Below are 15482 nucleotides of genomic sequence, written 5' to 3'. Positions count from 1 at the left end.
CTAGCATACTAAGCCAGGTGATTGAACTTGTTCACATATTCCATCACTATCCTGTTCCCCTGGCGTAGCTCTAGGAACTCAGTCACCTTCTGATTGATGACACCAGTAGGGATAAAGAACTCTTGGAATGTGGTGGAGAACTCCTGCCATGTTGCTGGATGATCTGGCTGCTCCATGGCATGGAAGGTTTCCCACAATGCACTTGCGGACCCCAAAAGCTATTGCACTGCAAACCGCACCTTCTGCTCGTCGGCCACACCGAGCAGTAGAAACTTCTGTTCCAATGTGTGAAGCCAGTGCTCCACCTCCAGAGGCTCATCAGATGAGGTGAAGGTGGTGGGTGAGTCTTGAGGAAGTCCTGGTAGGAGGACGGTCCCTCAGGACGACGGGCACCACCCCCGTTCCCACCGTTGCCCCTGTAGCCTCCATGGGCGAGGCCCGCGACAACCTGTGCCATAATGTCCATGGCACGAGCTAACTCTCGGCGAGCAGCCAACAACTCTGCCATCATCTCAGCATGGGTCATCGGAGGCGGTGGTGGTGGAGGAGGAAGAGGAGCCAAAAGCGGAGCCCCATGGCTCTCCCCGTTGTGCTCATGGGCCTGGCCACTATCGCCATGGCCCTCGCCAAGCCCATGAGCTACCTCAGCACTGGTGCTTCCACGTCCAGACCTTAAGTTCATCTATAAGAGATAGGAACCATCCATTAGAACACCCTTTCAATCAGAATCAATGGATTAGAGAAATGACAACACATTTATTAAAGCATCCATTTAGTTAGTCCTATCAATTTACTAATTCCATTATACGTGAAGGGGGAAATTTCAGTTGAAGTAAGATGCTATTATCATGATGCATGCTTCGGCCTATATGTTCACTCAAGCTAGAATATAGTGGCATTCACAAAACTTTTTGGCATATCGCACACTCACTTTCCGTATACAAGCGATTTCTTACGCAACATAAGTCAGTGTACCTGTAGAAAATTGATTAGATAAAACTAGTGCTGCTATCCTAGATAGACCATATTGCTAGGGCTTATACTTATATAACTTAACTTAATCGCATCCTACTTTTCACAAAACTTTTGTTGGTCAAATTTTTAGTTTTTGGAAAAGAGTGATGAAACTCGTGACCAATATTGGCTCTGGTACTAACTGTGGCAGAACTGCCCGAAATAGCACACTTACGAAGGCGCTTGTCTTCCACCAAACACTAAGCACCCCGAAAGCCTGCTACATCAGACAGTATCCGTCGGGTACACCCCAAGGGAGAACCCGAAAGATCCACATTTTTCCCAAGGATCCAATAATGGGAATGAGTTACAACACAAATCTATTTCATACATCAGAGTTCTTAAAAAGTACATTATTACAATACCAAATACCAGAGTGCGGAATAATAAACAGCGAAATTTAAAAATATACATCTAGCGATAGGGACAAGGATCCGTCTGAGCCCACCAGAAGAATCCTCCACACAAGGTACTTCTCATGCATCACCTACAATAGGGATAAATAAACCCTGAGTACACAATGTACTCACAAGACTTATCCGACTAGTGGGAATAATTTCCTGACTCCAAGGAATATGATAAGCTTTATGGTTTGCTGGTTTTCTTTAGCAGAAAGCAACACTAATAGTGAGTCCTTATTCATGTCTTCTTATTAGCCGTGTTAAGTTATCATCTAGCCAATCTATATAAGCACATGTTCTACTTTCAAGCAAGAGTTGAGCAATTAGTTCTATTTCTTCTCCTTTCAACTTTCAGTTCTTACTACGGTGCTAAACCGCAGACAAGCCGTATCAGATTTCCTAGTAATTCACGAATTAATGTGCCCAGCTGGGTGCCCCAAAAACACACGCCCCGCTTGTACCCCAGGCACAAGCAGGACTAACCCATCACTCTCCAATCCTGGGTGTCTAGGTCCCCGTCCAAACTTGGACTCCAAGCCCCCACTTCCTGAGTCCCGGACTCAGTGTGGTGCAAGGACCTCCACCATCTTTGCCTCCTATCAGTCGGTCTGGAAAGAGCCGGATCCACGACAAGAGAGCAACAAGTCTTCCCATGTGCCCATACCCAAGTATGCGCTCGGGACAATAATCTGTGACTTGCCTAGAGTCATATGCAATGACCGGTCCTTAATTGACACGGACAGGGAAAAATTGTAACCAAGTCATGCCCTGTTGGCCGCAGGACACAGCCCCTTACACCTACCAGTACCCAATCCATGTCCCTGCCCGGTCACCATTTTATCATGAGTGATCATATTTTATTACCTATTTGTGAGTAACGGCAGGTTACTCACACTACCAATATCCTGAGCATAGCAGCTACTCGACCTGTACTAGTAGGACTCATGGGTAGATATATTTATGCATGTAGTTTTCATAAAATACCTGTAACATAAATGCACATCATATATATATTCAGTGATAATTAAAAATAGGGGTTATGCACTGGGGCTTGCCTTGGGCAGGCGCCGGGTCAGCAGCGTCAGCACCAACAGCCTCCTAGGCTCCCTCCTACAAGAGGATCTCCTCCTCGTACTCCTCGATCACCCCGTCGTACTCCGGCTCGCCGACGAGCACGAAGTCTACTAGTTCGTAATCTACATGCATAAAATAATGATGCAATGTTTAGGAACATAACAACAACAACTTTTAAAATAACAGTACATCGATTTACCTACTAAGCTAGTGCTACCGACCATGGTGCTAAACTATCTATCGTTACCGATAAGTTGAGGTATGACATTCACTATTATTATAACAACTACGGTTATTTGTACTCCTAACACCGATTTACGCTATATACGATAAAGCAAGGGTAATAGCTACTTTATTTAGCAACTCGTTCTAAGACTACAAAATTCACAGCAAGTACATAATATCCTAGTGAACCTACTGTAAAATTTTTGTGTCTATATCTATCACCAATTATCCACAAATATTCCTACAAGTATTAACCTACCTAATATTAGCTCTCTAGTTTTGAATTTATGACCCATTACTCATCACACCTAACTGCAATCCAACTGTACTAGCAGGTAGATGGTATTTTTATGAACCTAACAAAATTAGTCTCACTATATTTGGACCACTACACAATTTACCACAAATTCATAAAGTTTAGCTTGAAAACTAAATTGAATAAGCATTAATAAACTCACTGGAAATTAAGAAACCAAATCCTAGCTCGTGGCCCAACACGCGCGGTTCGGCCCACCACGGCGCGGCGCGCGCGCCAGCAAAGCACGACCCACGTGGGGGCATAGCCTAGCCGGCCAACGGCCCACGATGGAAGAGACTCGTGCTTGACATAAACATGCAAAAACGCCCCTGATCTACTCGGTATTTACAGCGAGCTCTAAGGCACTATTTCTCAACCCTATGTTTTTATAGATACGCCCTCCCCCTTCTTCTTCTTTACCGCGGTGACATCCCTCGACACCATGCATGCACTGGCGCGACGGCGCGAGCACCGAGCGGCCACGCCGGCGTCACCCAGGTCTCCAAGGCCTAGCTAAGGGACCGATGATTACCTCCACGACAACGTACAACGGCTGGAAGCGATATGGCGAACAGGGGTGTCATCCCGGGCTCCCTCCCTAGTGGTGGTCCTTGACCTACGATGGCAGGTGCGTTCCCGTGAGCTATAGCGAAAACAGAGTAAACCAAATAGCTAGCGAGCTCGAGGCACTACCCACGGAGAACCATGAGGTGTCGGTCTAGCCGGAGAAGGCCTGATCTGAGTTGGTCGTGTGCGCACCGATGATGTGACGGCGCCCGTCGATGGCATGGCCACATCGGTGATGGCTAGCCTACTGTGAAGCTACGACTGAGGTGCGCAGGGTGCTTAGGACGGTATGACTAGGCTGATGGCGCAATGAATCGCTACTAGGTGCTCGGAATGGCTGACCTGCCGATGGTGTGCGTCCATCCGGTCTTATGGACCCGGTAGGGCGGCAATTATAAATTGTGGCTCTGTGCAACGGTACACTCAGCAAGGTGGGGACGGTGGCATGGCCAACTACCTAGCGAAGCTAAGGGTGCGACGAATTGGAGCATAGCGCTGCGGTCACGATGAATTGAAGGAAAGGGGGTCCCGCCGGCCATGGTGACAGCGAAGGCAGGGGAGCTTTGGCATGGCTTGGCTCGGCCCGACTGTGGATGTCAACGCAACAAACAAGCATGTACAACACTAGGGGACAGCGGGACGTGCTCTAGGTGGCTGTCAGCATGACCACGGCTGCAAGCCGACGAGGCTCGGCATGGCGTCGTAGCGGGCAGCGCCAGACAAGGGAAACATAGTACAAAGTGACACCGAGGTGATGGGGAGTAGGCGGTCGCCTCACACATGTGCCGCCATGATGAGTCAACGGAAGCAGTGCCGGCGTGGTGATGTGTGGCATGTAGCGTGGGACCTAGTGCACTCCCGGCCAAAGCAGGGTAGGACATGGTCGGTAGGGCTCGGTCGGCGTCCCAGACGCAGCGCGTCAGCCATGGTGTTGTGACCCACGCGCGTCAGCGAGTGACAGTCGGTAGCCGAGGCAGTAGCGCTAGGACTCCGTGCGTGAGGTGCAATCATGGTGGTAGTAAGGATGCGACTGGCACTTTAGTGCACGCGCGCTGGGCGAGCCAGCAGCAGTGCCAAGCCGAGTAGTGGCGGTGGCCACGGTTAGCGCGTGGTGGTAGGCGGCCTTGGCACACAGCACAAGGGTTGTGCATGTGCACCAGCACGGTAGTGAAACGCGGCCAGCGTGGCAGTGCGTGCTGGCAAGGCAGCAGCGGTGCTAGGCCAAGCCGAGGGTGGTGACCACGCCCAGAGCTAACCCACGTGATGTGCACGCATTTTAAAGCAGCTTAAAAACTTGTACTCGATGCTCCAAACGCCAAACCAGTTGTGCGATTCTCAAGAGAGTACGTCAAGCTACCAACCGAAGTCATGACATCGTGCTACTTTCTAAGCCAATCGCCCTACAAAAATTGCCAAAAGCGGCTTCATCGACCCCTTTTAAAACTTACGCGGAATGACACCGATTCGAACGATTTCGCGTCGAATCCCAATTCCGACCTACTGAATGTACTAGCTAGCTATCCTTGTCCTCGACCGCACCTATTTCATTGCTGCCTATGAAGCACGTACTACCAACTCTATCAAGGTTCGCATAAACGTTCTATAACACTTTTGTTTGATAAAAATTCGGTTAGACTACTAAACCATATTATGTGACATGAAATGTAACATTGATTTCTTGTTTTGCATAAATGTTTCAAGTGTCGAACATTGATTTATAATTCATGTTATACACATATGCACATAAGTGTGATGCTCATGCGATGTTTTAACAAAACCGTACAATGTAACACTGAGGGTGTTACACTACCGACCGTGCTCATGGCGCCAACCGTGGTGGGTGTGATGTAGCCAATCATGACCCCACCAATGTAGGTGGAGGTGGCGGCGGTTGTGATAGGCGGGTCACAGCCGAGCGCTATCGTGGTGGCGCCTAAGGTACCGGCATGACCCGCGCCATCGGCAGCCCAGGCGACGGAGTCTAGAGTGGGCTGGATAGAGGGGGACATGGCCGAGGGGTCTCTGGATGTCGTGGTGCTAGGAGAGAGGTTGGCGCCTGTACCGCTGACCCCTTTTGCCACCGGAGGGGCGTCTCGGCGGAAACGTTGTGGCGAGAGGGCTCAGCGGCGCTTGGAGCTAGTGGGGAGTCATCTCTAGCCTTGACGTCGGTGGGTGGTGACCTACCTACATGGGGTGAGCCCCTGCTCCGGTGGACAGATCCACAGGACCTGGTGTCGATGCTCTTCACCCTCGATGATGCCACCAAGAGCATGGAGCGGGAAAGCCTCGATGTGGGAGTCATGTCCATACTCGAAGCCCTAGACCATGCCCGAGGTGCCTTGGCCGACGTTGTCGTTCCCGTTGGTGGGGTATTTGCTTGACCTTGCTTCTCACCCTTTCCTTTCTCCATATATTTTTGTATTCTGACCATCGTCTTCTTTTAGTCCCTCATCGGTCGTGGCCGAGGAAAGTCACGGTTCCTTCATGAGCAGAGGGAAACCTAGGACCGCCTCGTCGAGGAGGCACGACTGCATGGGGAGGTGATGGCTTAGCTTGTTGGCGCCCAGCATAAGGTGGCTGAGCTAACTCCCCTTGCTATGGAGGCGAGCCATCTTTGGTCATAGGTGGCCGAGGACCGTCGGCATGCTAACGAGGCCAAGAGGGCGTTCGAGGCCCTATCGGTGAGGTCATAAAGGGATGATGAGGAGGCCACCAAGGTCAGGAAGGAGAGGGACGAGCTGCTCCAAAAGGACACCGAGACTCACCAGTAGATCCTCAACCTTCTGGCCGAGGTTGAGAAGGAGAGCGAGCTAAAGCTGGGAGCCGAGGAGAAGCTCATAGCCCTAGATAAGAGGGTGAGCCTAGATGCCGCGGTGGTTGCCCGGTTGCGCAAGGAGCGCAATGAGCTACTCCAAACCTTGGAGAGGCTCCACACAAAACATGGCGCGGCTCACGAGGAGTGTGACCAGGCCCTCCAAGAGTAGGACCAGGCCTACCAAGAGCGTGATGATGCACAGCAGAAGGTTGGCTCCCTCTAGGCCGAGCTTGGAATGGCGATGTCCCATAAGCTGGAGGCCGAGAGTGTTTTAGCTGGGCTGGCCATGAACCTCGCTGAAGCGAGGTGGAATCTTTAGGTGGAGAGCGATGAGCTCGGTATCTTAAGCATTGCCCTCGGAGTGGTCTATGATGACCTTGAGGTGGTGCGGTCGGAGGGGACCAGCTCGCTCGCGGCCTGTGCTGTTGAGATCATAGCTCTGGTGCGCCAGCTCAAGAGGAATGCCCTTCGCGCTGGGGTGAATCAATCCTTCGTGATTGTTCATTCTCATTACGGGGATAGCATGGACCTGGAGGCGATGAGCCACGGCTTTGCGCCTAGCTATGAAGTCCATGATCTAGAGGAGATGGAAGCGGCGGTGGCTCCCCTTTCATAGGACCTAGCAGACAGGATAGAAGACATAGTTCTCCCCCAGAGGGGCCAGTTAGTTAGATAGGTCAGATGATCATTATTGTAATCAGCGGACAAGTGTCGACCCTTGTGTATCGTAAAAACAAACTCGTCATTTCGTTTCGTTTGATTGAATTTGTTTTTTTCCTTTTTTATGTGTGAAAAGGGGTTAATGCATTTTGACCCTTCTGTTTGTTAAGACCATAGGGCTAGAGGTATAGGATAGAAACTCTGATCTTGCTAGTGAGCAAAGATGCCATAGCTGCCAAGGCATAGGCCTCTCACAGTCTGACCAGCCTTGCTCAGTTGTTCGTTTCTGCAGTAATTGCCACTAGGTTTAACATGAGGAAGAGGTCAAGCACGGCGACTGTTTCAAAAAGGGTGTATATATACCCTTATCAGCCCTCGAGTGAGGCCTGACCACTTGCCGTTGCTGGGGTTGGGTGTCACTAAAGATCAAGGAGAGGATAGTGAAATTAGCAAGAGAAAGCATTTCTTGTTTTCGTGCGTACCCCCTCCCTAGGATCTGAGCCATTGTTCTATGACTATGCATTCGGTCTCCTTGCGAGTCCAATCTTTCCACAAGCCCTCACGCATAGCAGGGGTCCGGTTGAGGGTCAACTCATCTTTGTGGTCATCGCCCCGTCTATGGTTTCCGTAACAGGAGGGGTTGAGCTAACGTCACATGCCTCGATGGCTCGAGTGACATGCTCGGTGAGCTCGCTAACGGGCATGTTCGAGTGGAATATGGGTTTGTCATTTATGATGGGGTCAGCATAGCCCTCATGTGGCATTCCACTGCTCCTTAACTCGCCTCTCGGCAGATGCCCATGCCGCTTCGGAGAGCATCTCAGGTGGTCTACTAACCTCTCCTTGATGGAGATTCTACAGGCGTGGCTCAAGGTTAGGATCGAACGAGAAGGTCGAGATGACCCCGTCCACCTCTAAGCGGGTTGGGCGAAGGCTCCTAGGGCTCATCTACATTTTCTCCCCTAGCTCTGTTCGATGCAAGGTGGCCTTGGGCCCTTAGCAGGCTGGCCTTCGAACCCTGGTCTCCCAATTTCAGGTCGGGCGACTCGAGCCCCCGAGCCTCGTGGGGGTTATTAGGGGTTGGATACATTTCATGCGTCACCCCATCCTTGGTTTTTGCAACTAGAGGGGCTAAGCTAACGACACTTGCCTTGATGGCTCATGTGCCACACTCGGTGCGCTCGCTAACGGGCACGTCCGAGTGGAATCCGGGTCCGTCATCCGCTGACGGTGTCAACATAGCTCTCACATGGCATTTCACTGCTCCATAACCTACCTCCTGGTAGATGCCCATGTCACTTTGGAGCAACTCAGGTGGCCCACTAGCCTCTCCTCGATGGAGATTCTATGGGCTTGGCTCAAGGTTAGGATCGAACGAGAAAGGTCTAGATGTCCCTGCCCGCTTCTAAGTGGGGTCGGGAAAGGCTACTAGGGCTCAGCTAAGTTTTTCTTCCCTAGGTCTATTTGACGCGAGGTGGCCTTGACCCCTCGTGGGCTGGCCTTCAAACCTCGGTCGGTTGCCGCTCAAGTCGAATGAGACGACTACCGCTTCATGGCGCGATGCGAAGCATTGTCATGCAGCAATTGCATATGCAATGCTTGGATGTATGGGATGAATGTATGATGAATGGATGAATGAATGAATGAATGAATGAATGAATGAATGTATGAATGAATGAATGGATGAATGAATGAAAGTTCATGCACTAGAAAAGAAAAGTGGGGGTTGGTAAAGTTACCTCAACAGCTTGAGTGATGGGTTCAGGGAGCTCTTATCGGATATGTCTGTGTGGGGTCTAGGTCCATCATTCATGACGAAGTTGGTGTAACCTGCATGAGGTATCCCATTGCCCTTTTCCTGTATCTTAGTCATGACCCAAGCTGTTCGATCAGCCTCGAGCGACCAGCTGCCCTCTCCTCGATGGAGACTTCATAGGTGGGCCTCTCCAAATCCTTCAGGGGAAGGTGGAGGCTAAAGCTTGGGATACGGGGACAAAAACTCTGATCATGCTAGTGAGCAAATAACACCATAGCTTCTAGGGCATAGGTTTCTTGTGGTCTAACCAGTTTTACTCAGTGTTTGTCTCTGCATACCTTGCCTCTAGTTTTCTAACGTGAGGAGGGGTCGAGCATAAAGAGTGTCTACTGAATAGACATTCCTACCAGCCCCCAAGGGAGGCTTGACCCCTTGTCATTGCTGGGGTCAAAGGCTCGATAGCAAAATAAATGTGCGTTAAAGTAAGGGTGACCTGTCTCTCGACAACGGCCCGAATTGTTCGATCGACTTGGGTGACCCGCTGGCATAGGGCTTACCTTGATGGCATGAGTGATGGGTCTGGAGAGTTCTTACCAGATATGTTTGAGTAGAATCTAGGTTTGTCATTCGTGATGGGGTCATCATAACCCTCGTAGGGCATTCTGCTGCTCCCAACCTATCCCTCAGCAGCGGCCAAACTATCCGGTCGACTTGTATGATCCGCTTGGGACTGTACGTACCTATAGAGATGGAGTGTGAGAACATCCCATCCAAGAATTTAGTTAGGCAGATAAGCCTAGTGGCAAACTTGTAATAAATGGACAAGCTCTTAAATCTCGTTATGGCCAAATAGCTTTTTAGCCTTTCTCCCCTTTTTGTATAAAAGGTTAGTGCATTCTGACCCTTTTCGTCATTGAGGCCATGAAGCTTGGGGTGCGGGTTAACGGACTCTGATCATGTTGGTGAGCAAAGGCACCATAGCCGCTAGGGCATAGGTTTCTTATAGTTCGACCAGTTACACTCAGAGTTTGTTCCCGCAACCCTAGCTCCTAGGTCTTAACGTGAGACGAGGTCAGACATAGAGAAATGTTTGCTAGGTGGATATACTCTTAGACGTGCACTGACTCTTGCCGTAGCTAAGGCCAAAAAGCTCAGCGTGCAGAGAAAAATTCTGATCATGCTAGTGACCAAAGATGCCATAGCCATCGAGGGCGTAGGTGTCTCGCAGTCTGGCCAGTTATACTCAGGGTTTGTTTCCACAAACCTTGCTTCTGGGTCTTAACATAAGAGAGGGCCGGGCATAGAGAATGTCTACCGGATAGGTACACTCTTATTAGCCCCTGAGTGAGGCCTGACCCCCTGTCGTTGCTAGGGTCGGGTGTCACTAAATATCACAGAGTTCGTTGATGAAACTAATAAGAGAGAGTGTGCGTTTATTAAGGGTAAAAGCGATGTAGCTGCTCGATGTTCTAAGCATTGATGAAGACTTCACCGTTGATGGTCTTGAGCTTGTAGGCGCCCGGTTGGAGCATCTCCGTGACAACGTGCGACCCCTCCCATGGTGGAGAGAGCTTATGACAGTTCTTGTTGCTCTAGACGAGGTGAAGCACTAGGTCTCCAATGGTGAAGGCCCAACTCCGCACTCGACGGCTATGGTACCAGCGTAATGCCTGCTGGTACTTGGCTGAGCAGAGGAGGGCGATGTCACACACTTCATATAGCTGATCCATGGCATCCTTGAGGGATGCCTTGGCTCCCTGTTCATCATATGCCCTGACCCTCAATGCTCCATAGTTGAGGTCGGTCGAGAGGATAGCCTCGAAACCATAGACCATGAAGAATGGTGTGTAGCTGGTGGCCTGGCTAGGGGTCATCCTTAGGCTCCAGAGCACCGTGGGAAGCTCTATAACCCATCGTGCACTAAATTTGTTCAACCAATTGAAGATCCTAGGCATGAGGCCCTATAGGACCATGCCGTTTGTGTGCTCAACCTACCCGTTCATGTGGGGGTGCGCTATGGTGGCCCGGTCGATGCGGATGTGATATTCGTCACAGAATTGGAGGAACTTTTTCCCGGTGAACTACGTGCCATTGTCCGTGATAATGGAGTTCAGTACTCCAAAGCGATGGATGGTGTCAAGGAAAAATAGCACGGCCTGCTCGGACTTGATCATGGAGATTGGTTGGGCCTCTATCCACTTTGTAAACTTGTCTATGGTGACAAGCAAGTGGGTATAGCCCCCAAGCGCTCTTTTGAGAGGTTCGACTAGATCGAGCCCCCAGACCATGAACGACCACATGATGGAGATCGTCTAGAGTGCTTGGGCTGGCAAGTGGGTCTACCTAGCATAGTACTTACACCCTTTGCAGGTGCACACAATCTTTTTGGCGTCGGCTACTATGGTCAACCAGTAGAAGCCTTGACAGAATGTGTTTTTGACCAGTGTCCTCGACACGGCATGGTGACCCTAGACCCCATCATGGATGTCGCTCAATAGCCACTTCCCCTATTCGATAGGGATGCAGCACTACAGGATCTCAGTGTGGCTTCATTTGTAGAGTTTGCCCTCAATAAGGACAAAGGACTTAGCGCAATGTGCGAGTCGTCGAGCTTCCGTCTTGTCCATCGGCAACGCCTCATAGAGGAGGTAGTCAAGGTAAGGTGTCTTCTAGTCGACCAGAGGGTCAGGCTCTGTCGCTGGATCCTCATCGAGCTCTATGACTTTAGGGTCGAATGGAGCCGATAGTTGGTGAGCCCCTAAGCCAAGGGTAGAGGGTCCACCACTGACTTGTTCTGGCTCCTCATAGTGGACCGAGGGCTGGTGCTGATCGCTAGCTAAGACACTGGACGGCACTGGCTCTCAGCCGGACGCTATTTTCGCTAGCACATCGGCCGCCTCATTGAGACGCCTTGAGATGTGGTTGACCTCGAGGCCATCAAACTTGTCCTCTAGCTAGTGGACTTTCTCAGCAGTATGCAGCCATCTTGGCGTTGTGGTAGCTTGACTCCTTCATGACTTGGTCAATGACTAGCTTGGAGTCACCCTAGACATTGAGGCATCGGATATTAAGCTCGATGGCGATGCACAAACCATTGATGAGTGCCTCGTATTCGGCCACATTGTTGGAGGAGGGAAAATGGATGCGAACCATGTACCTCATGCGTACTCCGAGAGGCGAAACAAAGACTAGCCCTACGTCGGCGCCTTTCTTCATCAGTGATCCATCAAAGTACATCGTCTAGTACTCTTGGTTGATGACTGCTGGTGGCATTTGGACCTCGGTCCACTCTGCAATGAAATCAGACAGCACTTGGGACTTGATGGCCGTCTGGGAGGCATACGCAATGCCTTGACCTATCAGCTCGAGCGCCCACTTCACAATCCTTCCCGTGGCATCCTAGTTTTGGATGACCTCGCCAAGGGGGAAGGATGTCATGACCATCACTGGATGTGACTCAAAGTAGCGGCGCAACTTCCTCTTGGCGATGAGGACGGCATATAGGAGTTTCTAGATTTGGGGGTAGCGGGTCTTGGAATCGGACAACACTTTGCTAATGAAGTTCATGGGCGCTGTACTTTGAGGGTGTGCCCCTCTTCTTCTGGCTCCACCACCAAGGTGGCGCTGACCACCTGCATGGTGGCTATAATGTAGAGCAGAAGTGGCTCTCTGTCGGTCAGAGGGACCAAGATTAGAGCCTTCGTTAGGAGCTGCTTGACCATGTCAAGCGCCTCCTGGGCCTCGAGCATCCATTCGAAGCGATCGACCTTCTTCAGAAGCCAATAAAGGGGGAGACCTCATTCGCTGAGGCACGAGATAAAGCGGCTAAGTGCGGCGAGGCACCCTATAACTCGATGTACCCCCTTTATGTTCTGAATCAGGCCCATCCTTGTGATGGCCGAGATCTTCTCTGGGTTGGACTCGATGCCACGCTCGGAGACGATAAAACCTAGTAGCATATCCCTCGGGACCCCGAAAACACATTTCTTAGGGTTGAGCTTAATGCTGTTTGCTCGGAGTTTGGTGAAGGTTTTCTCAAGGTTAGCTATGACTTGGTCAGCGTGTTTGGACTTGACCACGATGTCGTCTACGTAGGCCTCAATGGTTCGCCCAACGAGGTTGCCGAAACACTTGAGCATACAATGCTGATACGTAGCCCCAGTGTTCTTCAGACCAAATAGCATTGTGACATAGCAGAATGATTCGAATGGGGTGATGAAAGACATCACGAGCTGGTCGAACTCTTTCATCGTGATCTAATGGTACCTGGAGTACGCATCAAGGAAGCAAAGGGTTTTGCACCCTGAGGTGGAGTTGACTACTTGGTCTATGCATGGCAAAGGGAACAGATCCTTTGGGCACGCTTTTTTGAGACCCATATAGTCAACACACATCCTCCATTTCCCACTCTTTTTTCATACAAGAATGGGATTTGCTAACCACTCGGGGTGGTACACTTCCTTGATGAACCCGGCTGCCAAAAGCTTTGCGATCTCCTCACCGATGGCCCTGTGCTTTCTGTCATTGAAGCGATGCTAGCGTTGTTTCATCGGCTTGGAGCCTGGCTTGATCTTCAAGGTATGCTCAATGACTTCCCTCAGGGTTTCCATGCAAAGATGTCTTTGTTGACACAGAGGAAGTCGATGAGCGCGCTTTCTTATTCAGAGGAAAGCGCGGTGCTAATGCGCACCACCTTGCTCTTGGAGCTGCTAGGGTCTATGAGAACCTCCTTAGCACCCTCCGCCGGCTCAAAAGACTCGGTTGACCGCTTGGGGTCAGGTGCTTCTTCGGTGACCTCATTCCTGATGGCCGCAGGCTCCTTGGAGGCGACGATTGCCGCGGCGTGATCATAGCACTCGACCTCGCACTTGTAGGCATGCTAGAAGGAGGTGCCGATTGTGATGATCCTACCTGGGCTCAGCATCTTTGGCTTTAGGTAGGTGTAGTTGGGGACGGCCATGAACTTCACATAGCATGGTCGTCCTAGGATGGCGTGGTAGGTTCCATGGAACCCAACCACCTCGAAGGTAAGGGTCTCCATCCTATAATTGGATAGATCCTCAAAGGTGATGAACAGATCGATATGCCCAAGTGGCACGGCCTGCTTTCCAGGCACGATGCCGTGGAAAGGCACTCTGGTCGGCCGGATGAGCGATCGGTCAATGCCCATGGAGTCGAGCGTCTCGACGTACATGATGTTGAGGCCGCTGCCTCCGTCCATCAGTACCTTGGAGAGCCACTTTGTGATGATGATCGAGTTGACCATGAGTGGATTTCACCCAGCTGTGGGATGCTCTCTGGGTGGTCAGTCTGATCAAAGGTTATGGCGGACTCCGACCATCGGAGGAAGGTAGGTGTGGCCGGCTCAGTCGTATAGACCTCGTAGCGCATGAGCTTCTAACGACGCTTGGAGTCATAGGCTACTGACCCCCTAAAGATCATGAGGCAGCCATCTAGCGTCGAAAAGTAGATGTCCTTCCCCTCGACGTCGTCCGCGGTCGGGTCAGGGTCCTTCCCGTGCTCCCCCTTGCTAGAGCCTCCAGACAAGAACCGCTTCATGAGGCCGTAGTCCTTGTACAGATGCTTGATGGGGAAGGCATGGTTCAGGTATGGCCCCTCGAGGAGCTTCTCAAAGTGGTTCGGGGTACCCTCCGTGGGCTTCTGACCCCCCTACAATCGGCGGTGGCCATGAGTGAGCCCTCGCGTCACTGCTTGTTCTTCTTCTTGATAGGACGGTTGGAGGCACCCTCACCGGCGTCCTCGTCCCACTTTGCCTTGCCTTTGAGGTGGTCAAAGATCACTCCAACCGCCTCCTCACCTGAGGCTTGGCTGGTGGCAATGTCGAGGAGCTCCTTTCTGGTTCATGGGCCCTTATGTCCTAGTTTGTGAACCTAGGACTCACAGGTGGTCCCAGATAGGAAAGCTCCTATAATGTCAGCATCGATGATGTTAGGCAGCTTGTTGCACTGCCGGGAGAAGCATAAGATGTACCCACATAGGGTCTCTTCGGCCTTCTACTAGTAGTTCTTGAGATCCCATGGGTTCCTAGGACGCTTGTATGTGCCCTGGAAGTTCCCCATGAAGATCTCTTTCAGGTCCACCCAACTTTGGATTCTGTTGGGCGAAAGGTGTTCTAACCATGTCCATGCCGAATTGGCCAAGAACAATGGAAGGTTGAGGATAATGAAATCATCATTATCCGCCCCATTGGCTTGGCAGGCAAGTCGATAATCCTCGAGCCATAGTCTGGAGTTTGTTTCCCTAGAGTATTTCAGGATGTTCGTTGGTGGTCAGTACCTTGGCGGGAAGGCGGCGTTGAGGATGTGTCGGACAAAGGCCTATGGTCCCAGTAGGCTGGGGCTCAGGCTTTGGTCCTCGCCACTATCGTAGCATCCACCACAAAGAGGGTGGCAGCCGTGGCTGGCCCCCTCCCCCGCATCGCCACTAGTACGCCTACAGGCATCGAGGGTGTCGCGCGCGTCACGGTTGCGGCTGAGGCGCTCATGCACCAGAACCGTGATGCATGGCCTGCCGCCTTGTGGCGCTTGGTGGACTAATGCGTCTTTGTTAGGTCGCTATGAGGGCGTGCGCTAACTAGCATCAAGCTCGCATCACCAAGATAGCGAGCTCTTGTTGTGCTGCGTTGCCGCGCGCTCGAGCAGCGTGTGAATC

The 15482-nt window shown here is 51.3% G+C and overlaps 1 protein-coding gene across 1 annotated transcript; it reads right to left on the bottom strand.

Moving 5' to 3' along the window:
• Positions 1-2525: 2525 nt before the first annotated feature.
• On the bottom strand, positions 2526-14076 carry LOC136507561 (uncharacterized). Its single transcript, XM_066502245.1, has 2 exons — positions 13722-14076; positions 2526-2611 (listed from the first exon to the last, which is right to left on the bottom strand). Exons 1-2 carry the CDS (start codon positions 14074-14076, stop codon positions 2526-2528), a joined length of 441 nt encoding a protein of 146 aa, XP_066358342.1.
• Between the last annotated feature and the right edge of the window lie 1406 nt (positions 14077-15482).

This window comes from Miscanthus floridulus, chromosome 15 (genome assembly GCF_019320115.1).
Source record: "Miscanthus floridulus cultivar M001 chromosome 15, ASM1932011v1, whole genome shotgun sequence".
Classification (NCBI taxonomy): domain Eukaryota; kingdom Viridiplantae; phylum Streptophyta; class Magnoliopsida; order Poales; family Poaceae; genus Miscanthus; species Miscanthus floridulus.
Note: the sequence above shows the minus strand (reverse complement) of the source record. Positions and strands in the feature narration are given on the sequence as shown.

Excerpts from the sequence above, each read along its gene's own strand:
- LOC136507561 (XM_066502245.1), bottom strand. The coding sequence starts at position 14,076 with ATGGTCAACTCGATCATCATCACAAAGTGGCTCTCCAAGGTACTGATG. Across the intron at positions 2,612-13,721 it reads GCCAAAGATGCTGAGCCCAG|ATTACGAACTAGTAGACTTC; the intron begins GTAGGATCATCA and ends TTATGCATGTAG.